This window comes from Macaca thibetana, chromosome 5 (genome assembly GCF_024542745.1).
Source record: "Macaca thibetana thibetana isolate TM-01 chromosome 5, ASM2454274v1, whole genome shotgun sequence".
NCBI lineage: Eukaryota > Metazoa > Chordata > Mammalia > Primates > Cercopithecidae > Macaca > Macaca thibetana.
In genome coordinates, this window is record NC_065582.1 from 104,195,879 (window position 1) to 104,221,755 (window position 25,877).

At 40.0% G+C, this 25,877-nt stretch overlaps 1 protein-coding gene and 1 pseudogene across 10 annotated transcripts in view; one reads left to right on the forward strand and one right to left on the reverse strand.

Annotated features, from left to right (window-relative positions):
• DCUN1D4 (defective in cullin neddylation 1 domain containing 4) overlaps positions 1 to 25,877 on the forward strand; it is an 82,192-nt gene that overhangs the window by 16,514 nt on the left and 39,801 nt on the right. For 8 of the 10 annotated variants that reach the window (XR_007725713.1, XR_007725712.1, XM_050790619.1 and 5 more), the window contains exons 2-4: positions 12,600 to 12,670; positions 12,830 to 12,869; positions 23,252 to 23,366. Coding sequence is in view for 8 of the 10 variants with exons in the window: in XM_050790619.1 (XP_050646576.1) it covers positions 12,600 to 12,670; positions 12,830 to 12,869; positions 23,252 to 23,366 (226 nt within the window). In the remaining 2 variants the exon portion in view is untranslated. Of the gene's footprint in view, positions 1 to 1,036; positions 12,444 to 12,599; positions 12,671 to 12,829; positions 12,870 to 21,084; positions 21,333 to 23,251; positions 23,367 to 25,877 lie in introns of those variants that run through there. The other 2 variants (XM_050790623.1, XM_050790621.1) reach the window with 2 other exon arrangements.
• On the reverse strand, positions 14,239 to 14,723 carry LOC126954761 (deoxyuridine 5'-triphosphate nucleotidohydrolase, mitochondrial-like; annotated as a pseudogene).

A 25,877-nucleotide genomic window follows, 5' to 3' on the forward strand; every position in this document is an offset into this window, starting at 1 on the left:
CAGATGGTGATAGGTTCTGTAGAGAAAAACAGCAGGGAAGGAGTGCATGCAGGCACCCCTGTGTGCGGGCGTCGGGTGGGGTGGAGGGTGTTGTAATTTTAAATATCGGAGCCAGGAAAGGCTTCACTAAGGAGGTTTTAAGCTAAGCCCTGATGGAGGTGAGGGGCCATTCCAGGCAGAGAGAACATAAATGCAGAAGCTCAGAGTGGAGAGCAGGCCTGTATTTGAGGAACAGTAGAGGCTGGGGTGCTTAAGAGTAGAGGTGTGGAGGCAGGCAGGGGGGAGAAAGTAGGAGGCAAGATTATAAGTAGTCTAAATGAGATGAAACACATAACATGTTTTTGTTGCTTATAATTACTGTGTGATGATAGTCTCCTAGGTAGACTTTAAAAAATAACTCTTGAGAAGAAAAGATGTTATAAGAAAGAACAGAACCAAATGAGGCATTCCCTCACTCAGCCATTCAGCAGACATTCAAGGGTTTTTTTGCTGCCAGGTGCTGCTGTCACAGGCAGGACTGCGTTGGGGAGACCAACCGGGGCTTCAGGAGCTTCCTTCAGTGAGTTCAGTGTGGAGACAGAGAAGGAATGGATGCATGGATTGGTGATGCCTGCTAGGTTAGATGGATACCCAGGGGGGGCTTTGAGAACATGTGGGGAATGGTTAGCAGTTGTCATGTGAGTTGTGTAGCTTTTGACGTTTTATTATGTGAAGAACAGGATCTGTGTGCATGTGCAGGTGGCACATGGGGTCAGGTGGGAGCTTTCCAAGGCCAGTGACAACATGGTGGGGACAGAGAACTGTAGCAGGAGAGGGTGGGTGTTTGGTAGGCTAGAGTGGAGGGGAAGGTGAGGTGCAGGGCTAGGCAAGAGCTGGTGGCAGGGGTGGGGTGGTGGGCGGTGGGAAGGACTCAAAAGAGGCACCAGGGAGAGAGTGTATGAGTGGAAAGGAACTGAGAGAAGAAAGCTCCGAGGTGGGGCACAGGGAGGGAGGAGGAGCAAAGGGGAATGGGGAGGGACTAACACAAATTCAGTGATAATCTTGGATTTGCCTCATCTGCTTTGCCTCTATTAACTCATTTAATCCTTCCAGCAGCCCTCAATAAGTTAGGGACTGTTATTATCTCCATTTCACAGATGAGGAAGCTGAGGTGTAGAAAGGATCACTCACCTCTTCAAGGTCGCACAGCTTATAAGTGGTGAATTGAGATTCTAACCCAAGCATTCTGACTCTGTGGTCTTGGTAACCCTCTACTGCCACTGAAATCATTCTTAACATTTTGTTTGTGCTTTTCATTGAACCCTGATTGGAACACTCACTGCATGTATATTGGAATTCTTTTTTTTTCCTTTTGTCACTGGCCTATGAATGATGATGACAGAGCCAGTTGATGTGATTATGTCTTGGTTCTTTTCTTCTTGGAATGAGTCTCAGCAGGATCAGGATCTGGGATTTCTGAGTCTCTTCTTTCCCATTCTTCTTCATCTCCTCTCATTTTTGCCGGTTTGCTTACAATGATTTAAAAACTGATTTTAAGTGGGAAACTGAAGAATTGTGGCAAAGTATTTGCATACTCTAATGAAATAGTCATTTTTAGTTTTCTTAGATTTTATTTAAATAGACTTGTTATTTTTAAATATAGGAGATCTCAATGACATTGCAGCAAAACTAGAAAACAACTACTAATATCATTTTTGCTTAACATTTTTGAAATTATTTTTCTCTTTTTCCTATAGGTTAGGGTAAGTTTAATGTCTTGTCCTACATATGCAATTCCCAAAATTAAACCACAGATCACTTCTTAATTATTAATTAAACAGGAAACAGGATAGTTGTACATTTAAGTCCAATAGCTAGTGAATTAGTAGTTTTAAACACCGTCACCTTGTAATCTCTTCTGCCCTGTCTTTTTGCAGTTCTAGGTTCAGTCTGTCTCAGTGTCTTCTACGTTCTAGTAATAATAGGGATGAAAACAATTAACCTTGATTGGCACATAATATGGACCAGCACTGTGCTAAGTGCTTGACATGCACCATCTCATTTAATAATCCTCACAGTAGCCTCGCAAAGAGGGTTTTGTTATTTTGGCTTTATGGGTGAGGACACGGGCACAGTGAAGTTTGGAAGCATGTACAGGGTCACTGAGTTAGGACTCAGTTGGAGCTCTGACTCCAACCCAGGGCTTTCTGTTATCAGAGCTGATTGACATTCTTTAACCAAAATCTGGGCTCATTTAACATTAGTGAAATGAAAGGATTTTTACTCTGAACTATCCAGTGATTCTGTGTTCTTCAGTGAGTAGCACAGATTATTTGTGCTCACCTTCAGTGGGTAGGTGGGGTGAGGAGAATGAAGCTAGGGCCCTTTGTACCGTGTCACATTGGGAGTGCAGCCAGACTGGGTGTCCTAAAGTGACTGAGTCCCTTGGGATAGCACCAGTAGGCACAGGCAGTGTGGTGGGCGATGGATGGATGCTGCCTCCCTTGGGCGGATGGTTCCTTCTCCCAGCCCCTTTTTTGAGTCCTGCAAGAGGAAGAAAAAGCCAGCAGCATTATGCTTGGATGGCTTTAATTTTGGATCTGTGTTCAGTGAAAATGCTGAGTCACTTTGAATGACCCGCTCCCTTATCAGTTTTCTCCCTTGGCTTTTGGCTTTTGTGCCTTGTACATAGCATTTATTGATGAGGAGAATGAAGTTAGTTAACACCTTCCTCACCTGCTACTTTCAGTTCTTTCAATTTTTACCCTGCTTTTCAGCTCTGCAATCTTTTTCCTGGACCTTGGCCTTTTCATCATGTGCTGATAGGGTATGGTGAATGAGTTAGATTCCTGTCTAGCGGTGCTGAGGTTGTTCTAGGAGTGGATTGGCTACTGGCAGGCCAGGGATTGAGTTGAGAGTCAGGGATAGAAACTACTTCTCTGGTTACATGTTAGAATCACCTGGGCTGCTTGAGAAGCACGTGGTGCCCCACTCCCATTTTTATTTAATTGATCTGGATTGGGACCCTGGTATTTGGTGTTTTTCAATCTTCTTAAGTGATTCCACTGTGTAGCCAATTGTTTCATTTAAACATTAATAGCTTAATTAGGAAGCTGAGTTTATTTTGGGCTGTGGGGATGGGGCTCAAAAGATGCAGCAGCTCCCCCATGGGCACTGCACTGGGCAGATTACACAGACCCTTCCTGCTCGCCTATGACATAAAAGCCAATACTTGGTAGTGCTTCCCCTGTGCCGTGCACTGTTTGAAGCACAGTGCAGCATTAACTCATTTAATCCTTATGATATCCTTATGAGGCAGGCACTGTGATGATCCATTTTGTAGAACAAGAAATTCTTGCTTGTAGCCATGAAGGACATGTAGTATGAAACTGACCCATAAACCTAGGTTTTGGTTTTTCCTAGGTTTACAGTATAGAAAACATTTCAGATCTTTGTATTTTAATAATTTAGTCTCAAATGTGAATGTATTTGTTTTTACAAATGAAACTGAGACCTGTGCCATGTCATATAGCTAGTGACTATCAGTTAATATACAGAGTTGTAAATTGGTATTGTAAATCATTTAAAACACTACTTTTTTATGGTTTTGACATAGATTTTACTTTATGGTACATTTCATATTTCAGGTTATTTGAGATGTAACTCATTTTTAATGTGATCTTTTTTACTTAAAATTGCATTTTGTACTTTTTGAAAATATATGTACTATGATCTTTGAGTGTGTATTAGATCTTCACTGACTTGTGATCTGACCTGCCTCTTCACAGTCTGGCTACTGTAACTCTCCAGGATACTAAGCAAAACTAATAGCAGCATTTTAAGCATGCTCAAATCTGGCCGTGGTAAAACCCAAACTCAGCACTCCTTCAAACCCACATGCATTTCTAGTCTCCCCTTTATAACCAACTTACTGAACAAGTTGTCTTTGCTTGAAATAGTCTGTATTTCTTCATCATTCATACTATCCTCGGCCCACTTTGTTCTGGTCTCAGTTCTGTCATTGCAGTCTTCTCTGAGGTCATGGAGTAACCTTCATGTTGCTAAATTTAGTAACTATTTTTAAAGCATTTATTCCCCCATTTATTGGTACCTGCCTTGTACTAGGTTTGCGCTGTTGTAGGTACAGGTTGAATACCCTTTATGTGAAAATATGAAACCCAAAATGCTCCAAAATCTGAAACTTTTGAGTGCTGACATTACACTTACGGGAAATATTCATTGTAGCTTTTCAGATTTTTGGATTAGGAATGCTCAACTGGTAAGTATAATACAAACAACAAAACCTGAAGAAATCTGAAATCCGAAATGCTCTGGTCCCAAGCATTTCTGATAAGGGATACTCCAAAATATATTGAGATAGAGTAGTGAATAAAGCAAAAGGAAGACCCTATCCTCATGGAGTTTGGGCTCTAGGAAGAGTGACAAAGACATAAATAAATATATAATATAATGTTAGGATCATGGAAGACTTCCTGTTGTATGACTCTACTAATATAAAATGTCTAGAGTAGGCAAATCTAGAGAGACAGAAAGTAGATTAGTGGTTGCCTAGGGGCTGAAGAGGGGTGAAGGGAGAAATGGGGAATGACTGCTAATAAAAAATGTTTTATAATTAGATTGTGGTGGCGTTTGCACAACTCCGAATATACTGAAACAATTGAATTTTACACTATAATGAGTGAATTGCATGCTATGTGAATTATATTTCAACAAAGCTATTAATATCAGGAAGGTGATAAGTGCTATGAAAAAAATCTAAATCCACTGGGAGATGGAGATACTATTTTGCATAAAGAAATTAGATGAGATGTCTCTGATGAGGTGACATTTAAATAAATATTTCAGGAAAGATAGCTGTTGAGGACAGCTATCAAGGGTCATGGAGGCTTAGGGGCACAGTAAATGCAAAGGCCCTGAGGTAGGAATTCACTTGAATATTCACGAATTGTGTGGCTAGAATGGAGTAGGCAAGGATAATGTATTGGGATGACTTAGGTCAGATCGCGTAGAGCCTTGTGAGGACTAGAATTTTTTTTTTCTTTTATGCTGCAATAGCAAATACAACATCTCAGTGATTCAAGTAAGTGGTTGTTACGCATCCTTTGTGGGTTGGAATGGGTGTCTGCTCCACATCGTTGACATTTTCATCCCTAGTCTATGTGAAACCCATGGGAAAAGAGGGCATGTATTTCTAGAAGGAAGGAAACAAGGCAAATCTAAACAGTGGCTCCCAACCACAGTGCACCCTTGGCTTTAACAATTTTTGTTTTCTTTTCCCATATCACGTTATAAAATTGACTTTTCAGGAGCCTGAGCCATGTGACCCATGGCTTGAAATACCCTTAAGCATTATCTGGTGAATCCCAGTTAGAGAGGCAGATCCCTGTACCTCAGTTGTGTTCTTGTTCTGTTCCAGAGACATTTAGATGAGTGCCGAGGTTAGATGGTAACCTTTAATTTTGTCCAGTAATATTTTGCTTTTTTGGCAGTAACATGGTCATTATTTTGCCCTTTCCTTCTGCCACCTTTACAGGTTTATTTCGTCATTTTCATCATCATCAAAAAGCATTTATTAAGACCATAATACTATTTAAAAATTTTATACCTGAGAGAATTGCTCAGCTGGAGTTTAATAATAAAACACTTTGATGACACTTTAGTGACCAGAAGAGTGAATTGTGCTTAAAAATAGAAATTTAACATTAGTGTTAAATCTTTTCTGTACCATTATTTCCCTGGGGGGAAAATGGTGAATTGTTTTAGATTCAGCCAGTTTAAAATTTTTTTCTTTAATATTAAATTATTTTAAGTATGTGCTTGCTTATTGACAGCTTTGGGTAGGAAATGCTGCTGCTTTTTTCGTATTACAGAGTGTGAAAAGAGATTGATATTTTTGCTTTGATTGGAAATAATTTAGAATGGAAGAAGTAGCCTTGGATTAGGAGTTAGAAGATAGGAGTTTTGCCCAGCTTGGCTATAGCTAGCTCTCTGACTCTGCTCAAGCTAATAAAATGAGAATTGGACAAAAGAACATGAACCATTGAGTGCCTCACTCGCTCTCATCTCTCATGTGCAGTCCTGTTAGTTTTTCCTTACACTGCAATCACATTTTATATAGAGGTTGGTTCTAAAGTCCCTATATAAGGTGAAGATCATTGGTGTTAAAAATACCATTGGAAACACTTGCAGAAGATTCCCCTTTGGAAGCTGCCTCAGAAGAATCCAGCACAGCCCATTCCTTCCTCCAGCATTGGAATAGATCGCTGGCTGTTTATTTGAGCACCAGTTGAGCATCTGGCCTTGGCTTCAACTTCAGTTTAGGGACCATGTTTTATGAAAATACATCATTTTAAATACTCGACTCATACCGTATTGTGAGATGCACAAAATCTGATTAGCATGTGGAAGCAGACCAATGGAGTGACTATTCACGTGTCACGTCTCATGCTCATTAAGTAGATGGGGGGTGGGCAGTTACTGAGACAACTGAAATTTCTTTTCATCTTGCTTCTTCCTTTTTTTTTTTTTTTTTTTTTTTTTTGACCAAATGAGAAGAGTTGAATTTGTGTGAGCTAAATGTCTATTTTCTGTAACTCCAGTGTACTCAGAATCTCTCCTCTCCACTTCTACAGCCACTGTCTTAATGGCCCTAATCCTTTCCCACCTCAGTCACTTCTAGTCATCTCCGTAAATGGCCACTCTAAATTCAGATCACCCATCATCTTTGCTGCACACTTGTCCTAGAGTGATCTTTTTAAATAACTCTCCTGATCAGAACACTTCCATGGCACCAAGACTCACAGGAGTGCTTCTCAGACTTCCCTCCAATGTTTTCTTGTGCAGAGTTTGGTGAATTAAGTTGTCTCAGGGTTCCGGGAGCACAGCTTGATGTGGGGATTATGTTTGTTCTCATGTAAGACTGTCATATTATTGTTGATTAGAATTGATGCTGCTGGAATGTGCCATGCCTGTCATTACGTTTGCATGGTCTCTGGTGCCCCTGTTCGAAGTACAGATCCTTAGGAGATTAAATCTAAACGCTCAAGCAGGATTCACAGGCCCTTGTGGAGCTTACATTCTAATGGGAGAGGATGATGACAAATATATAATGTCAGATGGCATTAATGCTGTAAAGAAAAGCAAAGCATGGTAAGATGATAGAGTGAAGAGGGGGCTCTGTTGATCTGGCAAGGTTATGTGAGGAGGTGATTTTTAAGAATTTTATCTTAATTGACAAATAATTGTATATATTTATGGAGTACAATGTGATGTTTTGATATGTGCATAATTGTGGAGTGATCAAATCAGGCTAATTAACATATCCATCAAAGGTGATATTTAAATGGAAACCTGATGAAGTATGAGAGCAACCATATTATTATTAGGGGGAAGAGGGCTCAAGGTAAAGAGAACAGCACGTGCAAAGGCCCTGTGGTGGGAGTGTTCTTGGAGTGTTAATGAAACAGTAGGAAGCTCACTGTGGCTGAGTGGAATGAACAAGGGGAAGATGGGTAGAAGATGAGATTGGAGAGATTAGTAGATGCAGAGTGTGCAAGGCCCTGAGCCCATAATAAGTTTTCTTTTGCTTTGAACAGCTTCCCCTTCCATCTGTAACTGTTGGGTGAAGTGGAATTAATTTTAATTTGTTCTACATGCTAACCAGTTGCCCCTCTGTTCACTGAATTATTATCTCTTCTCCATTGAATTTGAAATGCCATTTAATTATATGTTGTGTATGCATATTTATATGTATATGTTTGTCAGCTCTCTGTCATTGATTTTTCTTCTTGCACACATAGTATAACATTTTAATTACTGTACCTTTATACCAGGTCTTGTCAAACAATGACCCATGGGCCAAATCCAGCCTACCACCTAGTTTTTATAAATAAAGCTTTATTGGAAAGCAGCCATATTTATGTATTGTTTATGGCTGCTTTTGAGTTACTATGGCAGTGTAGTTGCAACAGAGCCTGTATGGGCCAGAAATCCGGAAATACTTACGATCTGGCCCTTCACACAGAGTTTACCAGGCTCTGCTTTATACTGTGTATCGATATCTGATAGGGCAAGTTCATCCTCATTCTTCTTTTTCAACAATTTCTTGGCAGGGCTAACATGTTTATTTCTCCAGATGAACTTTAGAATCAATTTGCCAAGCTTGCCTGACTTCCTTCTTTTCCCCACCTCTTTTTTGGGGTGGAGAACTGGGGAGCCAGCAGAATAGGAATTTTGATCGCATTAATTTGTGGTTTAGTGAAGTGAGAAGTGATTGCTTTACGTTGGGTCTTTCTATTCCAGAAATATCTCTCTATGTGTATATCTTTCAGTAAACTTTTATTGTTCATTTTGAACAATAAAATCGTACATATTGGAGTTTATTCCTGTATGTATTATTGCTTTTTGTTGCCATTATAATTGAGATCTTGTCCCAGTTATATTTTACAAGTGACTGTGATATAAAGGGAAGTTTTTGCTTTTTATCGATTTAAATTCTGTTTCTAACCCTCTTATGAGAGTAAACTATTAGGACTGTTAATTTTTGTTTCTTTCAATTGACAGTCATTGTCTGAACTTATCAATAATTGTTTTATTAATGTTTATGTCTCTGCCTATATTGTGGAGTTCTCTTACCTAAAGTAGTTTGGGGGAATGGACTTGGACACCCTCAGTGGCATTCGTTTTTTTTCTTTTGTGTAGGTCACAGCAAATGGTAGTTAAAACAAGCCAAAAAAAAAAAAAAAAAAAAAAAAAAACCAGATAACCTAGACAAGTTTATGCCCAATCTGCAGTTGTTGATAGTTTTCAGAAAATCCAGAAGATAACGTAGGCAAGCTATTTATCAAATAGGCTCTGTCTGCCTTTGCAGAGCTGATTGCTGCTTTTAATATATAGAGTTGCCATGTCACCCAGGAGAGTCAGACTCAGCACTGCTTTACTTTGGAGAGCCATTTGATCATGGAATGCAGTCAAAACCTAGCATTTATCCTTTGGAATTGAAATATGAACAGAAGGAGATTTTTATGAATCAGTTAGTGCTTTCCAGAATACATTCTCGGTAAAGCATTTGATCTTTATCCTTAACATCTATGCCTTAAGGAGGTGAAATCTACTTTAGATTTCAAGGTCTATTACTTGCCATGAGCATTGAACAGATGAACTGTAAATCCAATGTGTGTTAACCTTTGTGAATCTATCTTTTAATGCCATTTTTGTCTTTTTTTCCTCCTGAATTTGTGTCTTCTTAACTTTTCCTTATGTTGATGAGACGAAGGAAAAATTATCCATGTTACTGGTTTCATTTTTTCCTTTTCCTTTTTGTTTTTTTGGTTGAAGTGATGATGGTGTGGTAGCAATAGGGATTGGATATAGAAATGGAGAATTGCTGACATATATTATGTATTTGTGAAATGAACCTGTTTATTCCTGTTGCCTTTAGTAAAGTAAAACTTCATGTGTGGAACCTGATTTTAAACATAATATCTGTATTTTTGTTCCTGTGTGTTGTGATTATCTGCAGTCAACATTATGAACATCAGTTGCTGGTATACGAGTAGCAGTGCCATTCTTGCATTACTATAAAAAAATACCTGAGACTGGGTAGTTTATAAAAGAAAAGAGATTTAATTGACTCACAGTTTTGCAGGCTTTACAGGAAGTATGGTGCTGGCATCTGCTTGGCTTCTAGAGAGGCTTATAATCATGGAGGAAGGTGAATGGGGAGCAGGCACATCACATGGTGAAAGCAGGAGAGAGAGAGAGGGTGAGAGGAGGTCTCACACACTTTTAAATGACTGAACCCCATGAGAACTCACTGACTGTCTCAAAGACAGCACTAAGCCAGGAGGGATCCGCCCGCATGATCCAAACATCTGTCACCAGGCCCCACCTCCAGCATTGAGAATTACAATTCAACATAAGACTTGGATGGAGATATATCCAAACTCTATCACATAGGCTATAAAGATGTACCAGGCCACCTGCCTCAATTACAGAGGAAGCTCTGACCTTGGGATCATTAATGTGAGGCGAGAATTGGACTGAGGAAAAGTTAGAGACTATTTTAGATAGCTGTGTGGTATGGAGAATGGTATAAGTAAATATAGTGGGAATTGATGTCTTTTATTGAGCACTTACTATGTTCCAGGTATTGTAATGGGTACCTGATATACCTAGGCGTTGTAATAGGTGTCTGATAAATATTTTCAACCATACAACAACGTTATGAAGGAGAATTTTTTATCCTCATTTTACAGATGAGAAAATTGGGAATTAGGTTAAATAACTGGTAGACCTGAGATTTGAACCAGCTGTTAAGACTCCAGACTCAGGTTGTGAAGCAAAGTGGATTTTTGACAGGAATAGAGTGGTTGTGTGTGTGTGTGTGTGCGCGCGCATGTGTGGGCACACATTTGAATTCTGTTATGTGTAGGAAGGGCAGTGGGCAGAATGTGGGGTTGGAAGGAAGGGTTTTGTGGAGTGGGGTGGTGAAGATATTTGGAGTATGAGTTGGGCCCAACCCACGAAAGTCCTGGAATTCCAGATTGAGGATAACTTGTTTCTTGTCTTGTCTACTTCTTCCATATTTATATAAAGGAGGGAGAAACATACAACAGTTTTGGTTTATTTAGATTCTCTTATGGAAATTTTGGGAGTTGAATTAACAGCAGGGTGGTGAAATGACAAAAGCATAGCCTGGAGAGTTAGAAGAGACCTCATTGCTGGAATAGCTTTTAGCAAGCCCCTTTTTCTCTCCCCTCCCTTGTCCTCAGTGAAAACAGAATGCAGAGCCTAAAGTTTTCTGTTTTTGCTTTTTGTGTTTTTGGTAGCCCAAGAGTTTAACTTCATATATTAAGGTGATAATGGAATGTATCATTTGTCTTCCTATATTTAATCTGAGAGAGTACAAAAAAGGGGCTATGGCTTGGTAGTAGATCAGGTGGAGGTGCAAGAGTTGGATGTTCAAGCTCCTCAGCACCTCTTGCTGGTCCTGAGATGCCTCTTGCTGGTGAGAGGGTTGTTGCTTCTAGCTTCTACCCCATTCTTGTTTAGTAAATATAAATGTCAATAAATAAGTATACAATGCACATACTTTTCTAAACCTCTGTGCAGTTGTATTTAGATGAAAAATCCAGATTCTGAGCCACATTATGTCATCATTTACCTTAAGCATGGCTAGGCTATTCGGATGCTAAGAAATTCATGCATATCTGTATTGGAGGGCCATTTAGAGCTTGAGGCCCTGCTCTGGCTGTCTCTCAGCACAAAACGCTGGTTTTTGGGACCATTCTAGATGGCTATGACTGTGAACAGTGCACATGCACGTGTATGTATACAGGTATGGCCTGCTGTTCCTGACACCGCATGTGAATGTTAGGGGCTCTGCTTCTGCCAACCCCTCTGCCCTGCAGACCTACTCAGAACTGGATGCCCAACAAGCTTTAGAAGAGAAAGTAAAGCGTTCTAACTGTGAACAGGGAAGCCAGCTTGCTTTCAGGGTTCAGAGTGACAGCCCAGAGGATCCAGCCCAAGCACAGACACCTGATGTAGCACCTGCTCTTTGGGTCTGTTCTTTGGATCTGATACGTGTCCTCAATAAAATGTTTCAGTAAAGGGTTCTTTTTTCTTTCTTTCTATCAGAATGGTATAACTTGGAGAGTTACAATATCTTTTCATGGTCATTTTCATACTAACCTTTACTAATAGGAAAGAAGGAACTAATGTAAATCCTGATATTTTATGAAAATACTTCCAGTGGTGCTTACATATGAAATTATTAATAAACTTTCAGCTTACATTTTTATTGCCTAATATGTATGCAAACATACTTTACTTGAAGTTGAGGATGCGTGTGGTGGCCCACACCTTTAATCCCAACATTTTGGGAGGCTGAGGCGGGAGGATCACCTGAACCCAGGAGTTCAAGACCAGCCTGGGAAACATAGAAAGACCCTGTCTCTACAAGAAAAAAAAAGAAAAGAAAAATTAGCCGTGCATGATGGTGCACACTAGTAGTCCCAGCTACCCTGCAGGCTCAGGCAGATCACTTGAGCCTGGGAGGTTGAGGCTGTTTTTGCGCCACTGCACTTCAGCCTGGGCAACATAGTGAGATCCTGTCTCGAAAAAAAAAAAAAAGAAAAAGAAAAAAGAAATACTAATGTTGAGATGCTTTTCTATCATTTTCTTGCCATGAGCTTACTTAATTATACCAGTATTTCTAGAGAAGAGAGGGGAAAGTGAACATTTCATTTGAGACTAATCTGTTTTTATGATTTGTTTAATATGCTAACATTGATGTCTTTCTATTAAGTTCAAGTTCACTGCTGACAGGATTTTACAACTACTGAAGTATTTTTTGTTTTACCTTAGAATTCACATGAAAATTTCATGAACTTTAACATTTGGTTGGGAATTTAACTTTGTTGTCAGACTATTTCTAGGAGGTAGGTCACTAATTGCATGTTTTTAAAACAATTTAGTGTCAGGTTAATTGAGATAGTATTTAATTATATCAAAACATTTGCTTATTTTCTGAGTTTGTTTTTTTTTTATGATATTGGAAATAAATGAAGCTGACATTTTTCCTTTTTCTTTTCAAGATTTTCAGCTGAACTCTCATCTCTCGACACTGGCAAATATTCATAAGATCTACCACACCCTTAATAAGCTGGTAAGTCATTCTTTTAAAGACAAAATTACCAACTGTTTGAAGTAGTCATTTTGTGTAAGAGTATTTGATAAAAATTTAGATTCTAGATACTAGGATATCAGTTTATGAGAATGCTAACGGTGTGTGATTTCTTGGTAATAACGAACATATTTCTTTCAGAACCTAACAGAAGACATTGGCCAAGACGATCACCAAACAGGTATCTGTAAATGCTAACACTACTTAATTTTAAATAACTTCTTAATGTAAAATTAAGAAAGAGAAATACTAGCTATGAATGTGCTGTATTGTCATAATGTACTCCATTAACAAGTTGTTCCTTGGCTGAGGTTGTTTTTCAGGGAGTAATGAAGGCAGCCATGTTATAGCTTCTTCCCAGTAGGAAATCTCTTGTGGAAGCACTTTTTAGTGCCTTTAAAGAGGCTCGAGATTCTTTTGAATAATTGTTTCAAGATACCATTTTTTCTCTACTGCAGTATTTTCATTTATACTAAAAAGGTGCTACAGTAATGCAGTTTGGAAGGTATTCCACAAATATTTGAGAAATTGAGCTGAAAAATGATTTAATGTGTGTGTATGTATGTGTTTATAGTTACTGAGGATTTAGGAATCGGAAAATTGAAGCTTGATTAGTGTAAGGTGTCCTCTAAGTCTGTGGTTCTCAGAGTTTAACTGGCATTATAATCACCTGCGGGGAGGCCTTGTTTAAAGTACAGATGTTAGGTTCCACCCCAGAGTTTCTGGTTCTGTAGACTTGGGGTGGGGCCCCAGAGTTTGCTCCTATGTGGTGCTGATGGAGCTGGTCTGGAGACCACAATTTGAGAACCACTTCTCTCAACTGTTAGTAATCATAAGTTCAGAAACTTACATCTGATCTATAGTTACTAAACTCCCAGCAAAAATTATTAAAACACATTTTAAAGTGTTTGAAAATGGCCATAGTAATAGATGAATTGAAATTTGTCTTAGTCTGGGCTGCTGTAACAAAATCCCTTAAACTGGGTAGTTTATAAACAATAGAACTTGATTGTTCATGGTTCTGGAGACTGGGAAGTTTAAGGTGAAGGCACCAGCAGATCCTGTGTCTGGGGAGGGTCTGTTCCTCACTGATAGTGCCTCTTGCTCACTGCATCTTAACATGGCAGAAGGGGCAGGCCATTTTCAAACACTTTAAAATGTGTTTTAATAATTTTGCTGGAAGTTTAGCACCTTCCTCAGACCTCTTTTGTAAGGCCACTAATTCCATTTATGAGGGCTCTACTTTCCTGACCTAATTGCCTCCCAACTCTACCTCTTAATACCAAGAGACTGGGGATTAGATTTCAGCATGTGAATTTTGGAGGGACAAAAACATTGAGGCCATAGATAGCATTGCTTGTTGGGGAATTTTGAATAGCACAAAAGTAAATAGAGTGAAAAGTGACAGTTATCTTTTGTTTCCTAATCCTATCACTATCTGCCAGCACACGGTTTAACATTGGTTCTTTCAGACATTTTTTTCAAAGCAAAAACTCTTTATTTTTTAAGAAAAAGGTATGATTTCTTATTTTCTATTCTTAGCATAAGTTTTAATTCTTTCCAGTGGAACCCAAACCTTCTGAACCTCTTTCAGTATCATCCAAAGCTTTGAACTTCTATTTCTGGGTAAATAATTTGTTCACAGATGACGTGCAGTTCAATCACCTTTTTTGACTTCAGACTTTTCTTTGCCAAAATTAAACAGTACAGCACCAACATTTCCTCTGTAATCTTCCTCTATGACACCACCTCCTACATCTATAAAGTGTTTTGCAGCCAAGCCAGTCTGGAGCTACTCTTCCACAACACCTGGAAGGAGGAGCTATCTAAATGTCTGTTTGCAAGAACTTTCTCCATAGGTGGTATTATATCATCATAGGCACTGTACAGGTCATAGCCTGCAGCCTGTGCAGGCCTTCAGGTCAGGCTGTGGTATGCTTGGAGAGTTGGGCAAGGCAGAGCTGCATGCTGACCTCCTCCACAGGCCAGAGAGCTTGCCGGGGGAAATGGCAGGTATCTCTTTAGAGAAGGGCATGGCAGTACAAGAAGGTGAGCGAAGGAGAGAGCCGAGGGAATGAGAGGGTGCAGGATCCTTTCTCACATTTGTATGCATGCATATATGTTTATAGTAGTGGTTTTTAATTGAGCATCCCATGATATCATACTGTACATGTTATAGTGTGTTTTTCTTTTTCATTTAATGGTGCATTTTGGGGGCTGTTGAGATTTAGGACTGTCCCCACCTTCTCCTCTAAATTGATTCAAAATCAATTGAAAATTAGATGTAAGATGGAGACTGAAGTAACAGTGTTTTTTGAAAACACAACTTAGATGTGCAGCAAGAATGCGCAGGACTTTCAGCATTTCACCTGAATCACTGTCACAACTACATAAGCACAAGCCAGCACACCTGCTGACCCTTCACACCCTACATTATGACTTTCAGCTTGCTCCACTGGCAGGCGGATCTGAAAGGAAGTTCGAGGGGTTAGGCTCTTTGCTCATTCAGTCTCTCAGCACTTAGATCAGGTACTCTTTCTTCCGGGGGAAAGGAGTGAGACAGAGGGGCAGAGACTGCGCTAGGAGTGTTCTAGGAGTTCAGGGGTACTAAGGGTCCCTTCACCTGATCCTTCCGTATTGGCAAATATAGATCAACTCAAGGACAGTCAAAATCAATTTATTTAATAATTTTAAAAGCAGTATGTCCCTGTGGTTTTGAAAGAAGTATTGAAAAAATATAAAACAAAAAGTGAAGATTTCTGTCCCAGTTTATCACCCCTAGCTTCCATCCCCCACTAGTAGTCCACGTTTGACTTTCCAGAGGTAACTTAGGTTTCTTCTGTTTGTTAACCAAATTATGATGATGATGATGTATTTTTTTCCTTAAATACAAGTGTATATTTATATTTACTGCTTTTTCACTCGGTATGTCTTCGAGATCTTTTCATATTAACACATTTATAAAGTATCTGCTTTCTTTTTTAATGGCTGTGTAATTTTCCAATCAATGGATATTTTATAATATGTTCCTTCCTTCTGTTGATTTATGTACACGTATGTGTTTAACTTTTAGCCACCGCCAGTAATGCAGGAATATAACTTTTGGACCAGTTTTAATAGTTACTTTTGAACTTTTAAATTAGATAATTATTGTTAGTATAGTAATTTTGCATGTAAATATTTAACCCAAAGTGTGGCAGTTGAAATTCAGTTAAATGAAAGTATACTTGGACTCATGCCTCCACTTTTGCTTTGGTTACAGTGGATATGTCTAATACTGGGAGTACTTTTCATGGGATTCTTGGGTGTTGCTTCGCCAGCCGGAAAATTCTGTGGCTGGTGGCACCTTCTGCCTGAGTATTGCCTGTATCTGCTGGGCTCCTTCCACCCACTTGGCCAGGCAGGCTGCACTCAGCTCGCACTACTGGCCTGGATCCCACACCTGCCAAGTGCGAGTTAGGCACAGAGTGGCGAGCAGTGTGTGAGCGAGCGAGCACCCAGTCCAATCACTGCACACAGCCAGGCACGCTGGCTGCTGCAGTGGGGCAAGTAGCGCCAGGTGCCAGCACGGGCGCTAGTACAGGCACCAGCTCTGTGCGAGGCTGCAGCTGGACCAGATGTACTGCATGTGGCTTCCTCTGTGGGCACCTGCACCTGGACGAGGGGAACAAGGTGGCGCCCAGAAGCTTGGAGATTCTAGGAACCACAGAACCCCAAAAAGGGTGTCACAGCCCTGGCTCAAGGATCCCCTAGGTCTGGGCTCCCCAAAGGGCTGCAGCTCTTCTCTCTTCACCGCCCACAATGTGGCAAGTGGCAAGGGGTGTGTTTCAGCCCTGTTCGTGTTACAGTTCTTTTAGTCCTGCCATTTGGCGGAACCTGAGTTCCTGTCCCACATCCAGGAAGAATGAGGTATGCAGACAACTAGAGGGTTAGCAAGGTATAGAGGAGCTTCATTGAGTGGCAGAACAGTTCTCAGCAGACCCAAAGTGGGTAGCTCCTTTCTGCAGGCAGGTCATCCCGACATCTATGCAGCCCTCAGCGGAGAGGAGACCTGAAGTGAGTAGCTCCTATCTGCAGGCAGGTTGTCCTGTCCTCTGCCCGAGTCTGGCAGAGTCTGAGGTTTTTAATGGGCTTCAGAGGGGAGAAAGCACGTGCTGATTGGTCCATGGGTGGCCATGAGCTGGCCTGGAAAAAGCACAATAAGTTCTCACTCTAGTCCCTGGAACTGGCAGCCCAGCCTCCAGGCTTCAGGCCATTCCAGGCTTGAAGGTGGGGATTTACCAGGGACCCACCCCTTTCTGCCCAGAAACTTGTCTGCTTCCTGCTGCCATCAGCTTGCCATCCATGGTGCCCATGGCACTCAGGCTGTTTGTGCCAAGCGGCACCTGCAGGTCTGCACCAAGCTGCTCTCAGCACCCCCCAGCCTCCCCTTCATGCTTGTTGGTGCCCAAAGTTTGAAGGGGGCTGAGGCGGCAGGGGGCTGGTGTGTTAGTGCTGCCCCAAGCATGTGCACACCTGGTTAGGTCACAGCAGTGCCTGGGCTCAGCCTCAACTTTATTCTGATATTGGACAAGGCACCTGGAGTGGGGAGATGCCAGGAAGTAGAAGCAGTCACTTCTGAGGCTGTGGGGGCAGGGAGCTTTCCCAGTCCCTGAGAGTGCAGGGATGCCTGGGTCTGCAGCCATGGTTGGGCGGTTGCAGCTGTGCCAGGAGGGTGAGACTCTTGCCCCCACAGCTCAGAACGGGGTGGGGCTCCTGCCTGTTCCCAGCTCCGTGGAGTGTGCAGCACCTGCTGCTCCTCCTCCTTTGCAGCCCACCTCATGACAGTGATTGCTCCAGGCGGCTGCTGCCGCCATCAGTATGACGTGCTGGTTTATTGCCTGGTACCTTGTAAGTGCCCAGTCAATGTCAGTTAGTGTTAGTAATTTCTTGGAGTAGTCAACTTCATTAACATTTCCCATCTGGTTATAGCATCGCTTGTGATTCCTGTACCCAACAGAGTATACTTTAAAAACTGAGCAACATAAAATCTATGATGTTTAGAAATCTGAGAAAGCTGAGTCATTGTAGTACTTCTTTGAGTCTCTCAACCTAACAGTAGTCTGGGCAATGCTACTGTGTGCAGAAGAGCCAAACCTAAGTCACAGAGGTTGGGTATCTTCCTGCTCTGCCTCCTCTCACGCCTTTCTTTTGTGTGTCCCAGTCTTCATCCCACCAAAAGGAAAAAGACAGAATGAATTAGTGGCTACTCTTGGAGAAAGAACACAAAATAGTAGTGAATTTTAAAAAGCCAATCAGGCTGGGTACGGTGGCTCACGCCTGTTATCCCAGCACCTTGGGAGGCCGAGGCTGGTGGATCACGAGGTCGGGAGTTCAAGACCAGCCTGGTCAACATGGTGAAATCTCGTCTCTACTAAAAATACAGAAATTAGCTGGACATGGTGGTGCATGCCTGTAATCTCAGCTACTCGGGAGGCTGAGGCAGGAGAATTGCTTGAACCCGGATCCGGGGGGCCGAGGTTGCAGTGAGCTGAGCTCACGCCGCTGCACGCCAGCCTAGGCTGTAGAGAGAGACTCCATCTCAAATAAAAAATAAAAAATAATAAATAAATAAATGAGTAAGGATGAAGATGATAGATGTCAGAAGTATTTAGAGAGAGGAAAAAATTCTTTTGTCTTTAGCAGTTCAATGATCTGTTCAAGAAAATGAAATAAAAATATTAGCTACTGGTAAGATCTTAAGAGGCAATCTATTTATCAACTTAAATAACTATCTTTGTGACATTGTTCAATGAAAAGTGAGGTGAAATAGCTATATAAAAAGTACTAAAGTGGCAGAATGAACTCTGTAAAATGTTAGTAAATGAAACAAGGCTATGATACAATCAGCTCACTAAAATGAAACATGAGACAGTGAGATTTTTGTATTGGCACATCTATTTGTATTAAGTTTGGAGAAGTAAAAAATATTCTCTAATTTTGTAGACCTCTTGTACTCTTTTTTACTTGAGGACCACGGAGCAGAAAGATTAAAAAAAAAAAAAAAAAAAAAAAAAAAAAAAAAAAAAAAAGAAGTGAATCACATATTTAGGCACTATTCGTTAAGAAAAATGTGCTATGTAATTAAATTATTATGAAAATAGCAAGCTGGATAGATGATAAAGGGCCTTTAGTCTGAACCAGATGAACTCAAGTTGCCCTTTAAAATGGACTTTCTGTCATAAATACTAGGATAGACCTGTTGAAAAAAATGTTGGCAGTATTTCTGGTTAATGTGGGAAGAAAAGCTATATTCGTTGACTGATTTATTTGAAATCAGATGGGGTCCGTTAAAAAATATTTAATTTGTTCTCTTGAAACACTGAACCCAAAAGAAATGAACCTGAACTTAAACAGTAATCTTTGGGCAAAAATTGCACACAATTTTGATTGCTTTCCTAAGTGTCATGTAAACACCAAAACATTAAGAAAGAGCTTCTAATGATAGGAGGATTGATTTCAGATTCACTAAAACATCAGCCTTAATGTCTTGCTTCTACCTCTAATGCCAGATGTTTGTACCTAAGTAGGTACTTTAAAATGGTTAAAATAGCTATTTTCTGAAGCAGATAAATATTCCATAACATTCTTGTTTATGTTATTTGTATATTTTTTGTAGCTTAAAGATAAACTTGTGAAGTCAAGTAATGCAAAGATACTTCACTGAGTCAGTGAAGTCTAAATTTAATGATACAAATAAATACAAATTTGTAGAAATTATTTCTATTTAAGTATTTTTATCATAAAAACATCACAGAGTTATTTTAAGAAGCAAACATTCATTGAATATGTCTTTTAAAAAATCCTATCTGGTAAGAAATTTAAAGTTAACTGTTTTAGTGACACATGGGGAATAAATATGAAATGATGGTGTTTTATTTACTCATAGGTGTTTTAAGTCTCTGGAAATGTACTTTTTTTTTTTCTTTAGCAGAATCTGATTTATATATGTTTTAGGAGCATTTATTCAACAAATATTTATTGAGAGTCTACCGTATGACTCAGTAATGATGTATCTTATTATTACTGTAATAAGATACTGTATTAGATGATGAGTGTGCACAAATGAACCAAGCAGGACCCCGTAAAGCAGTATGTGCCATTTTACGTACACTCGAGAAATCCTAGTTGTTGCTCTTGCTTAGTTGGGATCCCTGCAACTATTGGGGGAGCAGGTTTGAGGCAAACAGACTTGAATTGGGTGTTTTCTGTGTATTTTGTTGATTTAGTTCACTTTGGCAAATTACTATTTTAAGTAAAGTTGTTTTCCCAAGCATTAAAAAGTTGCTTTTTTTGTAGCCTGAATGGGTTCCAGGGAGACTCCACCTTGACCAGCTGTGCTGTGTGGTCCTCAGTCAATTCCCTTCCCTTTCCTGGGTCTGAGTTTGCTTCATCTTCCTTGTCAGCCAGCTGTGTGAGAGTCAGCGAGTCAGTGCCTGAACTTAGATGACTGTTGGGGCAGGTGGATAGACACAGTTTCTTTGTGAAAAAATGACCCCTTAACTGTCACTTGCTTATGCTGATGATTAGAGTGGAGAGATTTACACACACACAAAAAAAGTCATGCCTCTTAGGAGATAAAAAATTTAATAAATGACAGATCACTTGCTAATCTGGGATGATTTGGGTCTCAAAGATGAGTAAGTTTTCCACAGACACAAGAAAAAAGTATTTGTGAAACTTTTAATAGAAAGCATTTATCAATAAGAAAGAAACATAAGAGAAAGCTGAAAATGTTAGTTATGATGTTTGTGTATTTACCAAAAACGTGCTAATCTTGACAAGTAGGATTCAGTGGAAACCAAATGTTGTACCAGTGTGTGTCTAGGAAGAAGCAGGTGGTAGAGGAGCTAATGAATGAACTTTTATTGGTGAATATTGGTGTAGACATTATTTTAAACAGTGTTTCTCTTCTTATGGATTGAGGAGACAAATGCATTTTCTTCTGTGTTCTGCACATGTGGAAGGGGAGGGGTTGCTGCTAGACCAGAAGCTAAGAACCAAACCATGATTTTGCTATTGGAAGAAAATGTCTTTTATTCCCACATATACCACTAAGGAGGGAGACGCCAGCCTTGAGGATCAGGACAGACTCTTCATTTCTGGGCAATATAACACGCTTTACAGCTGAGCAGGGCATGTTTTTCATTCTGAAAGCCCTGCCCTAGGGCATTAATAGATATGAATAAATCTTTGTTTTTGTATGTTGGCAGTCTGCAGAAGCTTGGATCACTGCAATTCTTTGGACCTTTTAGTATGCTTTAGTGGTGTTTGTGAACGGGGCAACATTTTACAGGGAAGATGAATGGGGTGTGTGGGGTGGTAGGCAGCACTCTCCCTGATTCTTTCTTTTCCAGTTCTCATTGCAGGTGTGGGAAGAGAGATATGGGGGTGCCTAGTGTCTCTGAAGAGCCCTCTACTCCTATCCTTGGAAGGAAAGAGCCTGGTTGGGTCCCCAGGAATGTTGACTGAGGGTCATCTGTTTAGACCTGAACTGGTGGTGTGCTGAAGGAGCAGGCAGGATCCTTGAGCCTGGGCACTGTCCAAGACTGGGGTCTGGGAAGGACCCTCATCTGGGCCAGAGTCACAATTTATAATGGAAAAGGTGCTTTGGACTGTTATGTTGCTGGAGCATGTCACCCCAGGAACTTAGCACAGTGATAGAAACCCAGATATGAACTGGGATTTGGGTTTCAGCTCTGATCATTGCTCTTAGCAGGGTTGTGACTGTTGGCTGTTGACAGCTCTCTCTGCCTTCAGAGCAGGTATCTGGAAAGAGCTGTTCACATTCACTGTGTCCACTTCCTCACCTCACTTCTCTCCACAGCCCGTTGCAATCTGGCCTGCACTCCCACCGATCCATGGACACTGTACTTGATTGCTAAATCTCATGTGTGCCTTCACTCCTTAGTTGAGTTGACCTCTGTGCTGCAGTTGGACACTCCCTTCTCAAAGCATGCTCTCCTCCTTTGGCTTCCAGGACATGACACTCTCCTGGATTTCCTCCCTGCCTAGGTTTTACCTTCTTTTCCCAGGGCTCTGTCCTTAGTTCTCTGCTTCCCGGTTTCCGCTTTTATGGCCTCATAGAAGTGGCAGCAAATGGTGGCTGAGAGCTTGGGCTTTGCTGCTGGGCTGCTTGGGTTCATACCTTGGCTTTACGTGCTGCTTTCCAGCTGTCACTTAATCTATCTCTGCGTTGATTTCCCTGTTTGTTAAAATATGTTACATGCTGGTGAATCATGTCCTGAGAGTTCAGTGAATGCTGAAGGCCGCCATAAGGTCAGTGCGCATGCCTCCTTCCACGGTGCTGCTCGGAACCAATGTCTTTATTTCAGCAACACCTGAACACAGCACTTGGTGCCTAAACACTTATTGAATGGATATTTTTTTCCTTCATAAAAATCCTGAGAGGTAGCTATATAACAATTCTTATTCTTCAAATGGTGAATGAGAGACCCCAGGTAGGTTAGTGACTGATAGAACCCCATAGGTAAAGAACTGAAACTCACTCATTGACTGCAGATCATTCAGTCCCCAGCACCCTTCACGGTCTCCTGTCCTCATCACTCCCTGAGAGCTGTGGGTCTTTAGCCAAGGGCTTGTGCAAGGAAGAAAGGCATGGGATTCAGAATTCACCACTTTTCACTCCTGAGACCTCAGGAGGTCACTCGAATGCCTAAGCCTTAGTTTTCCCTGTCTGTTAAGTAGAAATAATTATCTTTGCCCTGCCTGTCATTCATGATTATTGTAGAAACCAAATGACATAATATATTTGAGGGCACTTGTACCAAGATGGGGTATTTTAATCATCTTATAGTTGTCTTGTAATTTATAATTTAAGACGGCCTGAAGCAAGAGCTTTGCCATTTACCTAACCCCCCTCCACCTCCATAAGTGTTCAGTGGCTATTATTATCTGTTATTACATTTTAATATCAGACAATTACCAAATGCAAGTTATGTTTCCTTACTGAAAACCCTGACTGAACATGGCAAAATCTTCAAGTGGCAGAAATAAACAAAATTGTTGTGGACATTTTGCTGAAGGTCATGTCAGACTTCTGCTTAAAAAATCCCAGATCCTGTTTTTTTTTAAATCAGGTATCTCTTGAAGGTTAAGAGTACTGGGACTGTTGTGCCTACATGTATTTTAGAGTCAGGGTTACTCGTTGAGCTGACCTGTTACCTCTGTAGTTCGTTTTGAGAGAACATTGACATAGGAGAAACAGAAAGGTTAAATGACTTAGATTAGTATTTTTGGAGAGTAAATTGAAATTATAATAACTTCTATTTCTAGTGTGATTTGGGTTGGTGGACGTATTAACTTATTTGTGTCATCACTAGGTTTATTTCTTGACCATAACATTTTTTTCAAAAAGGAACTGAAAGCCCATCTTTTCTTTAACATCTAAATTCTTTACAATACAAGCTGTGGAAGTGTTTAATTTAGCAATACTGTTCTTTGGAAGTATGAAGTTAGGATGTAGCATACCTTAATTTTGTGCTCTTTGAATTTGTTTTGTAGGAAGTCTGCGGTCTTGCAGTTCTTCAGACTGCTTTAATAAAGTGATGCCACCAAGGAAAAAGAGAAGACCTGCCTCTGGAGATGATTTATCTGCCAAGAAAAGTAGACATGATAGGTATGATGTAGAGACAGTAGATCAGAATCAGTGATACATATGTCGAAGATGCACATTTCTACCTAATTTAGTATGGGTCTTCTAAGTGTGCAAATGTCAAGTGGAATATTGTTTTGGCTTTGCCAGTCAGTTTTTCAAAATGTAATTATTTGATCACATTTATTTTGTGTTTTAGTTTAAAAACAAAAAAACAAATTCGGTAATTTGAATTCTTAGACGTTAAAGTTTTATCTTAATCCATTGATTGCCCAAAACTGGTGCAGAGTTGATTTCTTTCCTTTTAAAGCCTTACTGTCTGTACCTGCTGAGGACCACAGAATTGGTCTCTTGTTCTTTAAGCGGGTCTCACTCATTCACTTCAACCACAGAGCTGGAGAGATCTGCCTGTACTTAATGGTCTGTGCCTGCCCAGAATATCAGCCAAGCTGAGGTTTATTCTCACATGGATGAGAATTTGATAGAACTGTGAAAAACAAGACTCTTTAAATTGCTTCTCTTTCAGATAAGTGAACTTGCTAATTTTGATAACTCCAAGGGCATGTTAGATTCATTTATTTCAAACATCTTTATTGTTTCACCCTGAGTCTAGTAAGTAGTTTTTTCTTCCTTGTTTTAGAAACAATGAACGAACATCATTGTCTAGTCTTTTCTGCCTTTCTCCATCTTTCCCCATTCTGGCTTTGTGGGTCACATCACTAATGGACCTGAATTTCCACATCTGTTAATCCAGGGAATTTAAGTGGGATTTTTCTGTTTCTTTCGAGCTGTGATTCTTTGTATACTACAACTCAGAGGAATAAGAAAGACTCTGAAAATGTAAAAATAATGTCACTGTTTATATCTCAAATGAATAGAAAATATTATCTAAAAGAAGCTAGTAGTGATTTAGAAAATAATCACCAGCAATCTTTAGGCCAGTGATTTTTCAACTTTACAAAGGCAGGCTACTTTGATACTTTTTTGGTGGTATGGATGTTACTGTCAGAATTGTTAAATTCTGACAATCACACAACATTTTGTGACTTTATAGCACTTAGTATTTTCTCACCATAGTCTAATAAAATATAGTATGATAAAGCCAGATTTGAAACTGGCAGTATAGTTGCAGTTTCTGAATTTCATTCTTGCCCTTTCTTTTATAAACAACTTTATTTTTATAAACAACTTTATTTACATACCATAAAGTTCATCCATTTTAAGTGCACAGTTTAGTGATTTTTATTAAGTTAACTGAGTTGTGCACACCATCACTACAAACCAGTTATAGAACATTTCCATTATCCCAGTAAGATCCCTAATCCCCATTCAGTCACTCCCAGCCCTAGACAACCACTAATTTACTTTGTCTCGACAGATTTCCTTTTTATGGATATGGTCTTTGTGTCTCGCTTCTTTCACTAAGCAGGATGTTTTTGAGATTCTTGCGTGAAATAGCATATATCAGTATTTCATTCCTTTTATTTGCTGAATGATATTCCATTGTATACTCTTGGTTCTTTTTTATGTATTTTTCAATAATTAATATAGTGTCTCCAAGTTATTGACCAGTTACAGGCTTCAAGCTGAAATAGGAATGCCTGGGCCCAGAATTAGAACATATCTATTTGAACACTTGGCCGGTATCCACTTTTGTTTCCAGGTGGTATGGCTACCTTTTATAGAAGAAATACAGAACTGCTGGTTTGCAGTTTCAGTAACTTAACACCTTATTATAACTATGTTCTTTTTTTGGTGTTAAAACCCAGAAACTAATCAGAAGTATATACTGATAATCAGGTGAGTGTCTAGATCATGAATCAGTGTTCAATGAAAAAGAATTATACAGTTGACTGTTGCACAATACAAGTTTAAACTGCACGGGTCTACTTATGTGGATTTTTTTCAGCCGAACAGAGATAGAAAATATACCATTGAGGGATGTGAAACCCCACCTGTATGGAGCACTAACTTTTGGTATACACAGGTCTTGCAGGGCTGACTGGGGGACTTGAGTGTGTGCAGATTTGGGTATAGGTGGGGGTCCTGGAACCAGTCCCCTGCATAGACTGGGGAATTAACGAATATTATTTTCATATTCTTACATACTGTATAAATAAAAACTGTATTTATAAATGCTTATATACACAACTAGGTAATTTATAAATAAGGGATACAAAAATGTATATACTTACAATTTTTATATCCAGATCATCATTTTAAAGCTATTGCCTCCTTTTCCCTCTCCATGTAGGGAGTATCACCTTCCTACCTTCCTCAGCCCCTGGTTATTATGAGTATGTCATTTTTGTGGAAGGTCACACTTGCAACAGGAGGCTGCTGTGCTTCCTGATTCAGTTCTCCAGTTTATGCTGGGCTGTCCACAAGGCTAGAATCTGAAGAAAAAGGCAGAAGCTGGATTCTCTATTCTTCTGTCTCCTGAGGTTTCTAAGGTTATACTAATCAAGAAACCACCTAAGGGACGTTGTCTTTGTCAGCCTTACATCAAAGTTTATTTTTTTCCTGGAAGCTTGG